At 33.5% G+C, this 16,696-nt stretch overlaps 1 protein-coding gene and 1 long non-coding RNA gene across 2 annotated transcripts; one reads left to right on the plus strand and one right to left on the minus strand.

The window, feature by feature from the left end:
* The first annotated feature begins 4,345 nt into the window (after nucleotides 1–4,345).
* LOC126846839 (histone H3.v1-like) lies at nucleotides 4,346–6,482 on the plus strand. The gene is made up of 3 exons (XM_050586654.1): nucleotides 4,346–4,425; nucleotides 4,496–4,557; nucleotides 5,566–6,482. The coding sequence occupies exon 3, from the start codon at nucleotides 5,567–5,569 to the stop codon at nucleotides 6,101–6,103; it is 537 nt and encodes a 178-aa protein (XP_050442611.1). The 5' UTR covers nucleotides 4,346–4,425; nucleotides 4,496–4,557; nucleotide 5,566; the 3' UTR covers nucleotides 6,104–6,482.
* Nucleotides 6,483–12,958: 6,476 nt separating this feature from the next.
* On the minus strand, nucleotides 12,959–14,629 carry LOC126846775 (uncharacterized). Its single transcript, XR_007686929.1, has 4 exons — nucleotides 14,383–14,629; nucleotides 14,019–14,123; nucleotides 13,822–13,913; nucleotides 12,959–13,334 (listed from the first exon to the last, which is right to left on the minus strand). It is a non-coding gene; the product is annotated as an uncharacterized LOC126846775 (long non-coding RNA).
* Between the last annotated feature and the right edge of the window lie 2,067 nt (nucleotides 14,630–16,696).

Raw genomic sequence — 16,696 nt, forward strand, 5'->3', positions numbered from 1 at the left:
ACTGTGCATCGATAAGAAATTTGTCATAGGCCTAGTTAACACCGCACACGTAGGTCACGTTACCTGACCATTATTCTGTGAGGTAAAAGTTAAAACGGTGTAAATGTATTAGTTCATTATTATAATTGGTCAGGCCAGGTCATATTTCTTTGCTTTCCTCACCAATAAATGGCCGTTGACAATAATAGCGTTTCTGATGTAAACAGTTTTAGCTAATAGGCCGTCATTACGAATTGAATTTTATGATAAGATTTAAAACATAAAAGTGATATATTATGTTTTTACATTCAATTATTCAAATACGTTCATAATATTATAGTATTGTTAATATTATTTCAAGTTATAACAGTTATTAATTTATTATAATGGGCTTGAGACAAATTTAGGACACATGGTGTAAACAAAACGTTTATAAGTAAGGCACCTATTGTAAGGTGTATACCTATTATAGTTATAACGGTGTAAACTAGGCCATAGACATTGGTAATTTATACAATTTGGGAAAAGTGGTAGTAATCCGGAAACATTTTTGAGAAAAAAAAATTATGTCATCTGCTCAAGGGCAGTTAACTTTTAATTTTATTTCTTAAGTATGTAAAATAAGTAGTTAGCAACATTTCAAAATCTTAAAGGGTGGTTTTCTTAGAAACCCAAGTTCCAAAAATAAATTAAACAATAACCAAATATAACTACCAATTTTCAAGATAGGAGAACGATTCTTTTTTTCGTATTATTAACCCAACATTCACAATTTATATTTTAATTCTGACATTTTATTGCTTTTTTCTACTTTCATATATGCGATTCAGTTAGGTAAGGGACTCGATGAGGCGACGTCTCAGTTCGCGCGGCGCGTGATGGCGAAAAAGGAGGAGGCGGTAAGAGTCTGCAGAGAACAGGGGTAGCCCGGCGGGGCTGAAAAACCAAGGTGATGCTCGGCGGCCGATGCGGAACCGAGCAGATAAGCAAATGATGTACATAATGCATATAGTATTTAGCAGTTAAATGTGGACCGAAGGCTGCAACCTTTTCTGAATTTTCAGGAAGTATAAATTATTAACTACAATTCAGTAGCACTTTTTAAATTGTGGTAAACCAATGGGTAACTCTCTCCGAAATAAACAACCTAGCTAAACCACCAAGAGTCGAGACTATTAAAATTTAATAGGTACAATTGTATAAATATAATCATGATTACAAATGGAAGGATTGTCGTTTGAGTTTTCTAACTAAAGTTTAGACTAAACTAGAGTTTCCTAACTCGCAGCCGGTTTTACCAACTATTGTTAAATACACTCTTAAGTCTTAACACAATGTTAGTTAACAATTCATATTTCATTTAAATTTAACATCCGGTTAAATTAAATGAGCTACACATAAGACCATAACATTATTATTGTTAAATTCTATTTGTTAAGTTAACAAAACGTTAGTTGGGTTACCAAAGCGGACCTCGATTGCAACGTTCTCATTGGTTATCAAGATATGTGATAACGGATAAGTGATTGTATTTTGTAACTTTCTATATACCTATTCAGTTTGAATTAGAAAGTAGAAAACAAATTAATCTCACCGTTTGTAAAGTCGCAGTTAACTTCTATTTCATAATTGTTTGCTCTGCTAAAATAATAAAGTGATAATTTTTCTATTTGATTGTTGTTAGTAAGACAATATAATTGATGTATATTTTTAGATCATTGAATGTATGATAATTTGCTGATAGAAACATTAATAGCTTATACTTATTTATTTCAAACATCATTTATTACTAATTATATTAAGTACAATAAAACGAATAATCCGAAATCACAATGTAGTACCGGTTAGTGTTCTTAAAATTCACTTACGTGTTATTTATTTTATAAGAAACAACTAACTCAACTAAAGTCTTGCACTAAAATATAAAAAATGTACCCTATCTTACGGTACATAAAAAATGTGTAAAATTGTTATACATTTTATATAAACTTTATAAAATCATGAATTTGTTTTTTAATCTTTTAGCTAATTAAAAATTTGAAAAACAATAATTGTTTAAGGGGATTTTATGTTTTTAAGGAGCTTTGTATAGACAATATTAAAAAAAAAAAAGAGAGATTTTAATAAATTTCGACCATGTCAATTAATTTACCTGTTAATTTGTATAAGCTTCAAGGTATTATAATTAATACAAATAATTTTTTCTATGAGTAAAAGCCATGTTGGCTTTATTTTAGACGAAAAAGCCAGACAAAATTTCGACTACATAATATGATGCGGTCCAATTAAATTTTTTTTGAAGAGATTCGAGTTCTCAATTATGTGTTATGCAGGAAGCCGATTTTCATTTAAACATTTCAATTTCTTGTAAATAAGTAAATAAATTAAATTTTTAAATTTTTTTCAATTTTAAAACCCAATTTTTTTTTACATAAAACAGAAATCGTGTACCTTACCAGAATTAAAATCGGACTGTCCTAAGTCTGTCTGGCTCTTTGGTCTAAAACATCTAAAAAGCAGATCGTTATGTTAGATCATTAAATTGTCTACAAAGAATGTTTGTACACATTTTTCCAAAAATGCATTATTATATGAGAAAAAATTTAACATAACTTTTTTCATTTATTCAGATAAACTGGTTTTCTACGGTTATTTAAATATATTTGATAAACGAGTAGAACGTGTTTAATATATTTCTTATAAATAAAAATTAATAAATCGTCTTTTAATTAATCAAAATCAACCGCTCAAAATGTTCGATACCTGGGTTTACACCTAGACCGGCGTCTTACTTGGGCAACTCATATCCACGCTAAGCGTCTCGTCTTAAACAACCGCCTCCGTCAATTACGCTTCCTTCTAACAACAAAACACCTCAACCTCCAAAACAAACTTTTAATTTACAAACTACTCCTCAAACCCATTTGGACCTATGGCATCCAGCTATGGGGAGCTGCCAAACCATCCAATATCTATAAAATACAAACATTTCAAAATAAATGTCTCCGTCTATTAACAAAAGCCCCATTTTACGTCTCCAATGATACCCTCCACAAAGATCTCTCCATCCCAACAGTCCTTAACTCTGCCAAAACCTTCTACAAACGCCTACACTCCAAAACCTTTAGCCATAAAAACCCCCTGATCTCGGAACTATCCGTGCACACAATCCCTGGTGACCCCAGAAGGCGCCTAAAGCGAACGTGGGGTCGCGATCTATTGATTGACTAATCCACGATCTCACACGTCATGAAGTACCAGCTCTGGCTGGCCTCTTCTAACAAGTCTACTGTATCAATATATTATTATATATTTGCCTACCATGTAATTTATCCTTTGTTCTTATTGTAATTACATTTATTACAGATTGTACAAATTCTAAATAAAAAAAAAAAAAAAAAAAATTAATCAAAGACAATATCAATACAAATCAGTCTTAATAATAAGTCAATAAGGTTGACCAGGATCTAATTTTTTTACGGTAATTATATTTTATATCAAAGAAGATGATTTTTTTTTTTTTTTTTTATTTAAATATGGCTTCGACTACTAGGTCATTAGCCTTTAGTTTACATTTACATTTACATTTTTTAGTACAATATTGAATTTTACAGTTTATTACATAAGTTAAGTAATTTAAGGAATTTTAGAATGTTTTCTTCGTTGTTTTCTTTTAATGCGTTTTGAATGTTGTTTGGCTGGTTGAGTATGTGGCGTTCGTTGTTGTAGTTGTTGCATTCTATAATGATGTGTTTCATGGAGATTGGTTTATTGCAGGTAGAACATATTGGCTGAGGTTCGTGGTTGAGTAGGTGTGCGTGGGTAAGGTGGCTGTGTCCAATTCGGGTTCTTGTAAGTATTATGTCCTGTCTTCTCGTCAGTGATACGTTTGAAAGCCATTTTTTGGTTGTTGTTTTAATTTCTCTTAGTTTATTACTGGGTGGAGTGTATTTCCATATATTTTGCCATTTTTGGTGGAATCTTTTGGTGATTTGATGTGTAACGTCATTTGAAGTGATTTCTACCAACATGAAGATGATTTATTTTATACTGTTCCCAGTTTAACAATTTCTATAATATATCTTTTTAGCGATCTATTAGTAAAAAATGGACGATCGTATGAAATGTTTTTTTATTATCTATTTTGTAGGCAATTTAATTTTATAAAATAAAAAATTTAATAATAAATTTAAAAGTTTTATACTTAATATATTTAATAGACATGCATTAAGGAAGGAGGGGCTGGTCTCAGCCGTTCATCTACAACGTACCAGGGACGTGAGATTTATAAATTTATTAGCCATTATTTGTCAATATATAATTATTTGACGTCATAAGGTTACTATAGTAAGTAGGTATTATTATTATAATAATATACATGTATGTTATTCTAAGTTTTTTGTCTACTGAGTTTTATTTCTGAAAAACAGGACTCAAAACGTGAAGGTATGTCGTACCAATTATTATAGTCTTGCTTTGATAATGGTATTAGTTGAAACACGCTTTATTATTTCAGGAAAAACGGCAGATAGCAATTGTATATTGTACGCAGATTGAATACTTACAGTCAACAGAAACGTAAGTCGTACCATTGTATTATTCCATTGCACAGACCGAACCAGTGATCCGATAAGCAATCTAAAAACAGATTTGAATTCACCATTTGAGTTTACTTATGATTAGTAAGGGCACTCTTTTAACTTTAACCCTTTCCAAATTTGAAATAATGTTCAAACGTGTTTTATACATAGTAGGAATAAGATATCAAAAAAGTACCCTAACCGATAATAAGTAAACTTCATGACGAATTCAAATCTGTTTTCAGATTACTTATCGGATCACTGGTTCAGCCTGTGTGATGCAACAAAAAATGTATGTTATATTAACTAAAATGGTTTTTACTCATAGACAAAATAATTTAAATTAGAAATAATACCATGAAGCTTAAATAAATAACCCGGTAAATTAATTGTCATGATCGAAATTTATTAAAACAGAGAAAAAATGTCCATGCTTAATAGTAATGTGTATAACATTAAATGTGAGTTATTGAAGTAATGTTTACCATTGTCCAATACCGAATTATTGAAATAACATCCAATTTCACTATTGCTCTAACGTCATCCATTAATTCAAGTGCATTACTCAGTGGTTCATCGCGGTGAAAAAACTTATTTATAAATTCTATTACCGTTTGTCGGTCTTTACTGGTGATAGAACTATAGAAGCTATCACCAGTGAAACCAAGTGCTAAACCAATCTTTACACTTAATGTATGCGCGGTTGTGTCTGATCAAGAGACAAACAATCAGTTAGCGTATAAGATGTTAGGTATGACATCTGAAAAACCTTATTTTTATGTACGTTATAAACAAATATTTTCTGTATATGGTGTGCCACATATTTTCAAAAATATTCGAAATAATTGTCTTAATTTGAAAAATTTTGTTATAATATTTTATAATTTGAATGTAATTTTGATTTGTATTAAATTATACTATTCTACAAACCACTTTGGTCGCTAGTCAACGCTGGACAACAGTTATTGCTACTTGTTATAACAATTATTGTTAATTATTGTTACAGGATGTTTAACCCAATATGGGTTGTTGCCCCTGTGGGCTTAGTTGTATTGGCGTACTACTCGTACATGTATTATGCAAAAGGAGACGATGAGGAGGAGCGACAGGAAGAGGAGCAACAGGAGGAGGAGCGACAGGAGGAGGTGCGACAGGAAGAGGAGCGACAGAAGGAGGTGCGGCAAGAAGAGGAGCAGCAGGAGGAGAAGCGACAGAAGGAACAGGTGTGGAAAGAAATGACCAAGACCGAAATGTTGAGCCAACAGAGGGAGTTGTTAGGGACCTGCCTGGAAGTAGCCCAGCAGGTCCGCGACCCTGGTCAATATTCCAAGTTCATCGACCTACTGTCTGCGATATTGGCATTCCCAGACAACGAGGTCACAGATACGGCAAGGATAATATTTAAGCCTATTCTTCACCGCATGAGACCGGACGAATTGCGGGAGTTCGACAAAATGGTGGACAAAAAGAAAACAATTTTAAAACGAACTCCGACGCCGTTCGGCGGCAACGTGTACAACGATGTACTCGAAGGTGCCAGGTAACTTTTGGTACGCCGTCGGACTGTTGGTATGTATCTCTAATTACTTTTGTTCCTTTTTTCCCTGCTATACCTTTGATTTTTATAACCTCTATCGTAACTGTTGTCCCTATTGTAATTATTATCACTAGATCTTTTATAATCTCTGTCTCTTGAGAATGACCTGTTTCTTCTATCATATCTCTCTCTTGAAATTGACCTGTCTCTTCTGTTCCTATCAGAATCTAAATCAAACTTGATTGTGTCAAGTCATCGTTTTAAAATGGCGACCAAATTTTGCCGAAAGTGACGTTTATTCAAGATTCGCCTCCCTGTGTGTTCTGCGTGCGCTACCTACTTTTCTCCGGTCAAACACCACTCGTGATCCACCGTAGATTATCCAGGGCGCCGATTCTCGAATATTTATCGAACTCGACAACATTTTCTCGCCATCGGTTTAAAATGGTGACCAAATTTTGCCGAAAGTGACGTTTATTCAAGATTCGCCTCCCTGTGTGTTCTGCGTGCGCTACCTACTTTTCTCCGGTCAAACACCACTCGTGATCCACCGTAGATTATCCAGGGCGCCAATTCTCGAATATTTATCGAATTCGACAACATTTTCTCGCCATCGGTTTAAAATGGTGACCAAATTTTGCCGAAAGTGACGTTTATTCAAGATTCGCCTCCCTGTGTGTTCTGCGTGCGCTATCTACTTTTCTCCGGTCAAACACCACTCGTGATCCACCGTAGATTATCCAGGGCGCCGATTCTCGAATATTTATCGAACTCGACAACATTTTCTCGCCATCGGTTTAAAATGGTGACCAAATTTTGCCGAAAGTGACGTTTATTCAAGATTCGCCTCCCTGTGTGTTCTGCGTGCGCTACCTACTTTTCTCCGGTCAAACACCACTCGTGATCCACCGTAGATTATCCAGGGCGCCGATTCTCGAATATTTATCGAACTCGACAACATTTTCTCGCCATCGGTTTAAAATGGTGACCAAATTTTGCCGAAAGTGACGTTTATTCAAGATTCGCCTCCCTGTGTGTTCTGCGTGCGCTACCTACTTTTCTCCGGTCAAACACCACTCGTGATCCACCGTAGATTATCCAGGGCGCCGATTCTCGAATATTTATCGAACTCGACAACATTTTCTCGCCATCGGTTTAAAATGGTGACCAAATTTTGCCGAAAGTGACGTTTATTCAAGATTCGCCTCCCTGTGTGTTCTGCGTGCGCTACCTACTTTTCTCCGGTCAAACACCACTCGTGATCCACCGTAGATTATCCAGGGCGCCAATTCTCGAATATTTATCGAATTCGACAACATTTTCTCGCCATCGGTTTAAAATGGTGACCAAATTTTGCCGAAAGTGACGTTTATTCAAGATTCGCCTCCCTGTGTGTTCTGCGTGCGCTATCTACTTTTCTCCGGTCAAACACCACTCGTGATCCACCGTAGATTATCCAGGGCGCCGATTCTCGAATATTTATCGAACTCGACAACATTTTCTCGCCATCGGTTTAAAATGGTGACCAAATTTTGCCGAAAGTGACGTTTATTCAAGATTCGCCTCCCTGTGTGTTCTGCGTGCGCTACCTACTTTTCTCCGGTCAAACACCACTCGTGATCCACCGTAGATTATCCAGGGCGCCGATTCTCGAATATTTATCGAACTCGACAACATTTTCTCGCCATCGGTTTAAAATGGTGACCAAATTTTGCCGAAAGTGACGTTTATTCAAGATTCGCCTCCCTGTGTGTTCTGCGTGCGCTACTTACTTTTCTCCGGTCAAACACCACTCGTGATCCACCGTAGATTATCCAGGGCGCCGATTCTCGAATATTTATCGAACTCGACAACATTTTCTCGCCATCGGTTTAAAATGGTGACCAAATTTTGCCGAAAGTGACGTTTATTCAAGATTCGCCTCCCTGTGTGTTCTGCGTGCGCTACCTACTTTTCTCCGGTCAAACACCACTCGTGATCCACCGTAGATTATCCAGGGCGCCGATTCTCGAATATTTATCGAACTCGACAACATTTTCTCGCCATCGGTTTAAAATGGTGACCAAATTTTGCCGAAAGTGACGTTTATTCAAGATTCGCCTCCCTGTGTGTTCTGCTTGCGCTACCTACTTTTCTCCGGTCAAACACCACTCGTGATCCACCGTAGATTATCCAGGGCGCCAATTCTCGAATATTTATCGAATTCGACAACATTTTCTCGCCATCGGTTTAAAATGGTGACCAAATTTTGCCGAAAGTGACGTTTATTCAAGATTCGCCTCCCTGTGTGTTCTGCGTGCGCTACCTACTTTTCTCCGGTCAAACACCACTCGTGATCCACCGTAGATTATCCAGGGCGCCGATTCTCGAATATTTATCGAACTCGACAACATTTTCTCGCCATCGGTTTAAAATGGTGACCAAATTTTGCCGAAAGTGACGTTTATTCAAGATTCGCCTCCCTGTGTGTTCTGCGTGCGCTACCTACTTTTCTCCGGTCAAACACCACTCGTGATCCACCGTAGATTATCCAGGGCGCCGATTCTCGAATATTTATCGAACTCGACAACATTTTCTCGCCATCGGTTTAAAATGGTGACCAAATTTTGCCGAAAGTGACGTTTATTCAAGATTCGCCTCCCTGTGTGTTCTGCGTGCGCTACCTACTTTTCTCCGGTCAAACAGCACTCGTGATCCACCGTAGATTATCCAGGGCGCCAATTCTCGAATATTTATCGAATTCGACAACATTTTCTCGCCATCGGTTTAAAATGGTGACCAAATTTGCTCCCCAGTGCTACTCCGCTGAACCTGAACGCTGCTACACCTGGTCTCCAAGAGCGGTCCAACCTCTGCTGAACGCCCTCACTTTCTCGTGCCCTCATTTTATCCCTGTGGACAGGGGAGTAAGAATACTTCCAAGGTTCCCGCGCCTGTCGTAAAAGGCGACTAAAGCGGCGTCGAGCCCGACGTAAAGTGGCCTTCTGACAGGTCACTTCTTCTTGAGACACACCTTCTGCGGCCCGCAATTAGCACCTAGGGCGCCGATTCTCGAATGTATATCGAATTTGACAAGATTTTGGTATAATATGGCGACAAAATCTTCGTTGAAAGCGACAAACATTCGAGAATCTGCCCTTCAGTGCTACTAGGCGGGCCGCAGTCGTAGGGGATCCCTTCGGGGTGAACCACTGAAGCCAAGGAACACCTGTCCCATGCACTTAGTGCATGGCATTTGCTATGACGTTAACTAATTGTGTTTAATCATCTTCTGCGGAGATTTTTAGCTTTTACAGCAGTACTGTTTGGCGTCAGACAGCTTCAGGCTCGAGATGAAGGCAAGCATCGGCGATGGATCTGCTCCTGCTGGCCCTCTGGAATCGCCTACGAGCCGAGAGAGAAGACTTCCTTGGTCGCAACTGACGCAAGTTTCTGACAGGTCACTTCTTCTTGAGACCGCTATAGGCCAAGGAACACCTGTCCCATGCACTTAGTGCATGGCATTTGCTATGACGTTAACTAATTGTGTTTAATCATCTTCTGCGGAGATTTTTAGCTTTTACAGCAGTACCGTTTGGCGTCAGACAGTTTCAGGCTCGAGATGAAGGCAAGCATCGGCGATGGATCTGCTCCTGCTGGCCCTCTGGAATCGCCTACGAGCCGAGAGAGAAGACTTCCTCGGTCGCAACTGACGCAAGTTTCTGACAGGTCACTTCTTCTTGAGACCGCTATAGGCCAAGGAACACCTGTCCATGCACTTTGTGCATGCCACTTGCTATGACGTTGACGCGGTCATATCGCGACTAGGTGGTGGCCGATTACTAATTACACCCGCACCCGCTTTCTCTACTCGTCCGACAGGCCGCGCTCGCCACCCAACCGGACACTTCCATTGTAGATGGATACACGGACATTTTTATGAATATACCTTGTCTTCAACCTTTTGTGTAAATAATAAAGATCAACCGTGATACTTAAACCCGGCGTATATTTTATTTTCACAACAATTACCCTTTTTGTCTATCACGATTTCAACATTTGGTTGAAATCGCTAATTTATCATGGGGCGCACCGGGAAAACTCCCGGTGTTTTTCTATTTTGAAGGCCTAGAAAAAGGTAGATAGTGATAAACATTATTTGAAGGGCAGAGAGGAAAAACGGTAGTTGTCACATTATGAAAGTTTTAGAGTTTTACACATTAATGCGAGCGTATCAAATACTCATCACATAAATGTTGATCTACCCTTGGTATGGTACAAAGATCTTAATTAAATAACTGCAAAACTTCTTCAAACGATTGTACTGTTCCATCCTTTATAAATTAGGTATGGTACCCTCGTGTTTAATATATATTTTTCTGTTCTAGGAACTTGCTTTCTGTTGTAGTTAAATAATTTTTGGATTAAGTCCTGCCGTTTTACGGTGGACATTATTGACATAAAGCTTTTTTTTAATTATTTTAATTAATACTCTGATAATCAGCATCTCATCACATTTATTTATCTCTTATCTCGTTCTCATCGAGATCTGCTGTTAAAGCTCTTTTTGCCCACAAAAAGTTTAATAAGTTATAATAAGACTGATTTAAGTATGTTAATATTTACTTAAGATTGGTGAAGTTGTGAAAATTTAAATGATAAAAACGTAGCTATGGACATATTTAATGTGAAAACTAATGAGGCTATTTCCAATTCCACTAATATGTATATAATAAAATTGTCAAATCAGAAATTAAAAGATTGAATATCAAGCGGTCAGGTTAACTCTATTTTAACTAAGTGAACATTTAAAAACAGATTAGATAATCCCATTTTTATTTAACATTAGTTAAAAATGGTATAATTGTGTTAGGAATATCTTATACCCCCATAATTTTGGTTAGAAATACTAGATTAAACTAGTAGAAGATAATTCTAACTTTATACTGTTAAACAGTTGTACTTTACTAAATTGTAGTTAACAATGAAAAGTATAAAAGTTGTAGGTATTTAATTTATCATTATTTTCAGGTAAGTGCCCCAATAGTTTTAACAAATGTGTCTTCATTCCTTTACACAAAACAGGAAATAAATAATTGTTCAGTAGTTATTATCTATTATTTCAGTCGGTAATTATAATTACTAGGGCTCTAGTTATAATTACTAGACTGTAGCCATTATAAACCAATATCGTTATCACTGTCTCTATCAAAAATATTTGAAAAATCATTAAATCCCAAATAATGAAGTAATATAGTATTTAGTTATTAAAACATATTTACATGGTTTTACGAGTTTTTATAGTTGAATTTGAATAAAACTGAACATATGGTTTTCAATATTCAAAACTATTTTAATCTGGATAACTTAAAGTTTAGAGGTCAAACTGTGTAGAGCTACAAAATTGTGTTTCATGAATTATGATTCATATAAGATGTAACTGCGTTACTATTAAAAAGAAAATAGTTGTATACTTTGATTCATTGATAACTGACTAAAATGAAAATATCAAAAATATTGAATATGTTATAAAACTATTCAATTATTATCAAGACATTATTTATATATATCTATAGTTTTTAGATAATAGCAGATATTGTTAAGGGTTAAACTTACTAAAGCTAATTTATTATTTAAATGTTGAATCTATAATTATTTACTACATTATACTATGCATATAAATAAAGATAACGGTACCTGGACTTTATAATACAATTTATATCGAACACATCATTGTATACTCAAAGAGAGTATTCAATATGTTAAACATCCTTCGTTTAAACGTATTATATAATATCCCTTGTATTACAATACACAGATACAAATCAGTCGTTATCGAGAGTAAACGTGTCTATGAGAACAGATTTAGAAAAAATACATTTGGTTTACTTTTACTTTATTGTGTCAAAAACTACATCTAAAAACTAATTTCTAAATAATAAAATTATAAACAAATATATACTATATACTAAATACGCTTTGAATTTTTATCATAATTAAATATTATTTAATTAAAAATTATCAAAAAAGTAAGTGGTTATTAAAACATGTTTTCAGTTGTAAAATAACACAAACAAAAATGTTTTGAAAAATAATTTTACCTAATTGAAATTATTATGAGAGAAAATTAGTCAATCACACTATATAATTAAGCTAACCAAGAAAAAACAACTTTTATTTCTAAAAAACAATATAGACTTCCTGTCTATCAGGCTACCTAAAGTAACACAGTATACATTTCAGACCAATTTTATAATTTATAAAGTACAATTCATAAAGTTTGATAAGTCATTTAAATAAATAATAAATAGTAATAATAGAAATAATAAATGTAATAGTTTAAAACACATAAAATAATCTGGTAAAAAGTATAAATAGTATAAAATGATACTTAAGTAAAGATATTTTTTAACTAAAAATGTATATATTATAAACTAAACATCAAAATTTACAAATGTATAATTACTTGGTTTAGCAAAAAAAAATTGTACCGTTTTTTTTTTTTAATCTAGGTATTCAAAATTTTGACTACACAATTTTTCCTAACAACATCAACATAATTTCACAACAGTTTACAAATTTTCAATCTTTCAGTTAGGTCAAGATATTTTTACAATAAATTAATATTTTAATGTTATTAAGGTAAGTAAATATTAATAAATAAGCAAATACAGAAGCTACATTTATAATTTATTTGGTAGGCTAATAATTATGTTTGTCAAAATTGTAATAATAATATACTGTTAGTATCGTTAAACTAAAGATACTTGTATTGACACTTAAAGTGTAAAAATATTCAAACAATAATACAAGTATTCAAAAAAAAAAAAAAATTTAAACAATCTTAATTTTGTTTTAATGTAGTTGAAAATTAAAAATGAGATATCAGTGTAGTGGTCATAAATACAGTACAGTTTATATGGACGTTGAAGACAGGATAATAAGTTATTCAATAAATAAACAACTGAATTACAGTTGATTAATAATAAATTATAATGAGACTTTTTTAAATAAAATTAAACAAAATATAAAGAGATTGGAGATGATACTACGATGTCTAACAGCAGGTAAACAGAAATACTGGGTGGTTTTTATAATGTTAGTCTGATACAGAATATTCTTCCAGGGGTTTTGCACAAAATCCAATTAACTTCAACAACAAATATTCAAATATAGTGTCAAAAATCCGTCTATGGATTACAGTGTCCATGGAGAAATATATGATATGTCCATTTAATCTTCCTCTGGTCACATTCTAGCTGAAAAAACAACAAATGGTTAAATAATATTAATAATAATTATAATATAAAACCAATTTTAAATGAATTACTAATGTTAAGGTTTGTTAATTGTGAAGTTAAAATTAAATATAACGAAAATTGATAATGACATTTTTTTATACCATTTAACTTCCAACTTTTTATACCATTCAATTTAAATTATCTATCAATAACACTTGGAAGAGTGATTTCATGAATAGACTATATTTGTGACCGGTATATATCATGTGGACCTAGTTTGTTATCTCATACCAATGAAGCGTAAGATCTACAAGTAAATGCAATTTTTCTTGTACAAAAACTGACAATGTTAGAAAATAGTAAATTAAATTATTAAAAAGAAAGATAATTTACATTTGATTTCTTTTTTTTTAAATACCCTATATTAGGGTGTTTTAGATTGATATTAAACTAATTTTGTATCAATATTTGTATTAATACTACAAATCTAGAATGTTTTCCATACCTAATCTATTTAGACAAATGATAAAACAATTATTTCTTCCAGTTAGTGTCGATGGAGAACTGTTCAACCAGAATCTTTGACTCATCTTAAAACTGAAAGATATATTTTTAATAAATAAGTTAAAAGTTGAAATGTTAATTATTAAAATAATAGAGATTAAATCAATTAAAACAATTTTACAAAAAATAACTCCATACCTGTTACCACACTTAATCAGACTAGAGATAGTTTCAGGAATCGAACCGCTCTAATGAATAAGCATACCGATAAGCTTTTTATGACTTCAGACAACTACCATCATACTGTAAAACATAATTTACTTGTATTAATAGTTTCATTTAAATAGGATGTAATAATATTGTCACACAAATTAGTACAATATAGTGTATGTCTGAACTTTGTCGCTAGGTACTATAATTGATAAATATATTATGTTATTCATATTAAATATTGCAAGTTTATATTATGTGAAAATAAGAGTTTTGAATTATGAATTAAAAAAGAATTCTAATAAAAATATTCATTTAATATTAATAAGAAACGAAAGTAAATTTTATTTACCAATAATTATCGTTGTCGTCATATGAACTAGTTGGTTTTTTGTCATTATAAATGTATCGTAAAAATGTGTACTATTTAAGAAAATATAATATATTTTAACACGGTTATTTTTTTTATCATTTGAATTATTGCCGTTTAGTTCTAGAGATAACAGTTAACTCTGACAAACGTTAGTTATATTTTAGTTACTTTTATTCTGATAGAATTGGCAGACTGATAGAATGTGATTTTATATTTTGGTGTTTCTGGGTTGGTCACGCTGATAAAATAAAAATTGTGTTATCTTTTGGAAGAACTCTTATCTCTTATCATTTTTTGGAAGAACTGCCCTGAACACGTGCGTTGCATGCGCATTTTTGCCGCCATACTATGAAAATATTATACTTTTATCAATAAATCTACCTTGTTTAGGGATTTTAAAACGTTAACTCGTGTATCAGATGTGTTAAGTGCAAAATTTAATTCTTGTTGTTTTTCACGTTGAGATGTTACAAAAAAAATGTTTTAATGCGTTTGGTAATGTTAAATATCACAAAAATTTGTAACATTATAGTATGATTGTCCGTTGTCGGCAAGCGAAGAAGTCAAATAGAAGATTTTATATGAAGTGTGAACGAAGACAAATAGTTCAATATCTACAAAAATGTATATAAAAAAAAAATTACTAATAAAATAAGATAGATGTTAAAAATAAATTGAATCACATTTGCTGATCAAATTCGGCCGAAAATGTTAAACAGAATGAAAAAGGCGGCAATAAAACAAATATATAATATCAAATAACGTAAGAATGATTGTTAAGTTGGGCACATGGTTTTCTTTCTATATTGTTTAGTCTACTCTAATTTAAAATCGATATAAGGATCTATTTATTAGTTAAGACTATTAAACAAGACTGTCTAGCCGACAGTCTTGTTTAATCTTCATTACCATATTATTTTTGAGGTTTTTTTATATATTAATATACCTAATTTATAATATAGGACATAAGTATACCTAATTATTTGTAAAAGCCGTTTTATGTTTATTTTATAATTTTACATTCATGTTATTCAAAAAGATGACGTTACCCAGTTATGTCAAATATCAGTGCAGTAGTCTGGCAGTAGTTAAAATAAGCTCTTCAGCGAGTGAGTGTGTGTGGTTGCTTTTGTGGTCGGTTCCACATTGGGGTCTTCTTCAAGCCGTAGGAGATTCCAAAACAAATAAGACGTCCGTCCGGCTATGGTGTTACAATATTTTTTTATAATAATAATTGTCAGCATATGTTGCCGGGCTAATGTAGTAATAGCACGTGCCATAAGAAAGGCGACAGCATAAGGAACACCCAAGTAGAACTGCGCGCTGGACAGTTTGGGTGCTGGTAAGTGTGTAATTATAATATTATGTAATTAGAATGAGTTGATTACTTTTGTCTTTACCCTCTCCGGTAGCGTTCGGTTCACAACACACAGAAGTTTAAAAATAAGCCCTCGTCGTTCATGCACTGTACGGGAAGTTCGCTATGCGATGGCGAGTTTGCCAAAAAACGCGAGGATTGCTAACAAAACACGTGATACCGTTCTATTTCTAGTTAAAGTCCACTCCGACGGCTACTTAATGGAATTCCTATGCCTAAAAGGTACTTATATACATATATAAAATGTATAAAAATATATATATATATACCGCTATCGGCTATTCATTCCTAACTCTATTTCTCCCCCTCCCCCCCCGCACATCTCTATCCATCCCGTCGAATTTCAAAAACGCGACCGTGATCTTTTAAACTGCCAAAACACATGCACACATTCACAGATCGGGTGAAAATTCCAAGATTTGTCACATGGAAGCTTAAGTGAAAAAAATTATTATTACCAATCGACCCATGCCGTTTGCTCGTTTTGTTAAAAATTGAGGCATTTATCCGATTTGAAGGCTTGTGGGTTATGTGGGGCCTATACCAATCAAACATTTGGCGTCCGATGTATATATATATAAAACTTACAATTTATTGTTAGCTGCAAAAAAGTTATTTAAAAATAACCCATTTTTTAAATTTGCAGACATTACCCAATAACGCACCGTGGTGAGTCGCTTTCTGACTAATGAATACAAATCAGCTACATTGTTCGAACTACTTACTATAATGGTTTATCCTGTTTTAGGGATTAAAAATATATTTGAGTATCTGTAGATCTTATTTTTGTTTAACCAAATTGTTTTCCTTGAACGCTTATAGTTGTATATATAAAAAAAAATTGAAATTTATATTTTATTGTTATAGTTAATATTTTACTTGGTGATTTTTTAATTTTAAACGGGTTTACTAAAA

The sequence above is a fragment of the Adelges cooleyi genome, unplaced genomic scaffold, assembly GCF_023614345.1.
Source record: "Adelges cooleyi isolate 19-005CV unplaced genomic scaffold, UGA_ACOO_1.1 ACOO_flye_CR_arks_rails_tigmint_CR_PRNA_9, whole genome shotgun sequence".
Lineage (NCBI taxonomy): Eukaryota > Metazoa > Arthropoda > Insecta > Hemiptera > Adelgidae > Adelges > Adelges cooleyi.

Bases quoted from the DNA above. Each gene is read 5' to 3' on its own strand.
- LOC126846839 (XM_050586654.1), top strand. From the start codon at position 5,567: ATGTTTAACCCAATATGGGTTGTTGCCCCTGTGGGCTTAGTTGTATTG.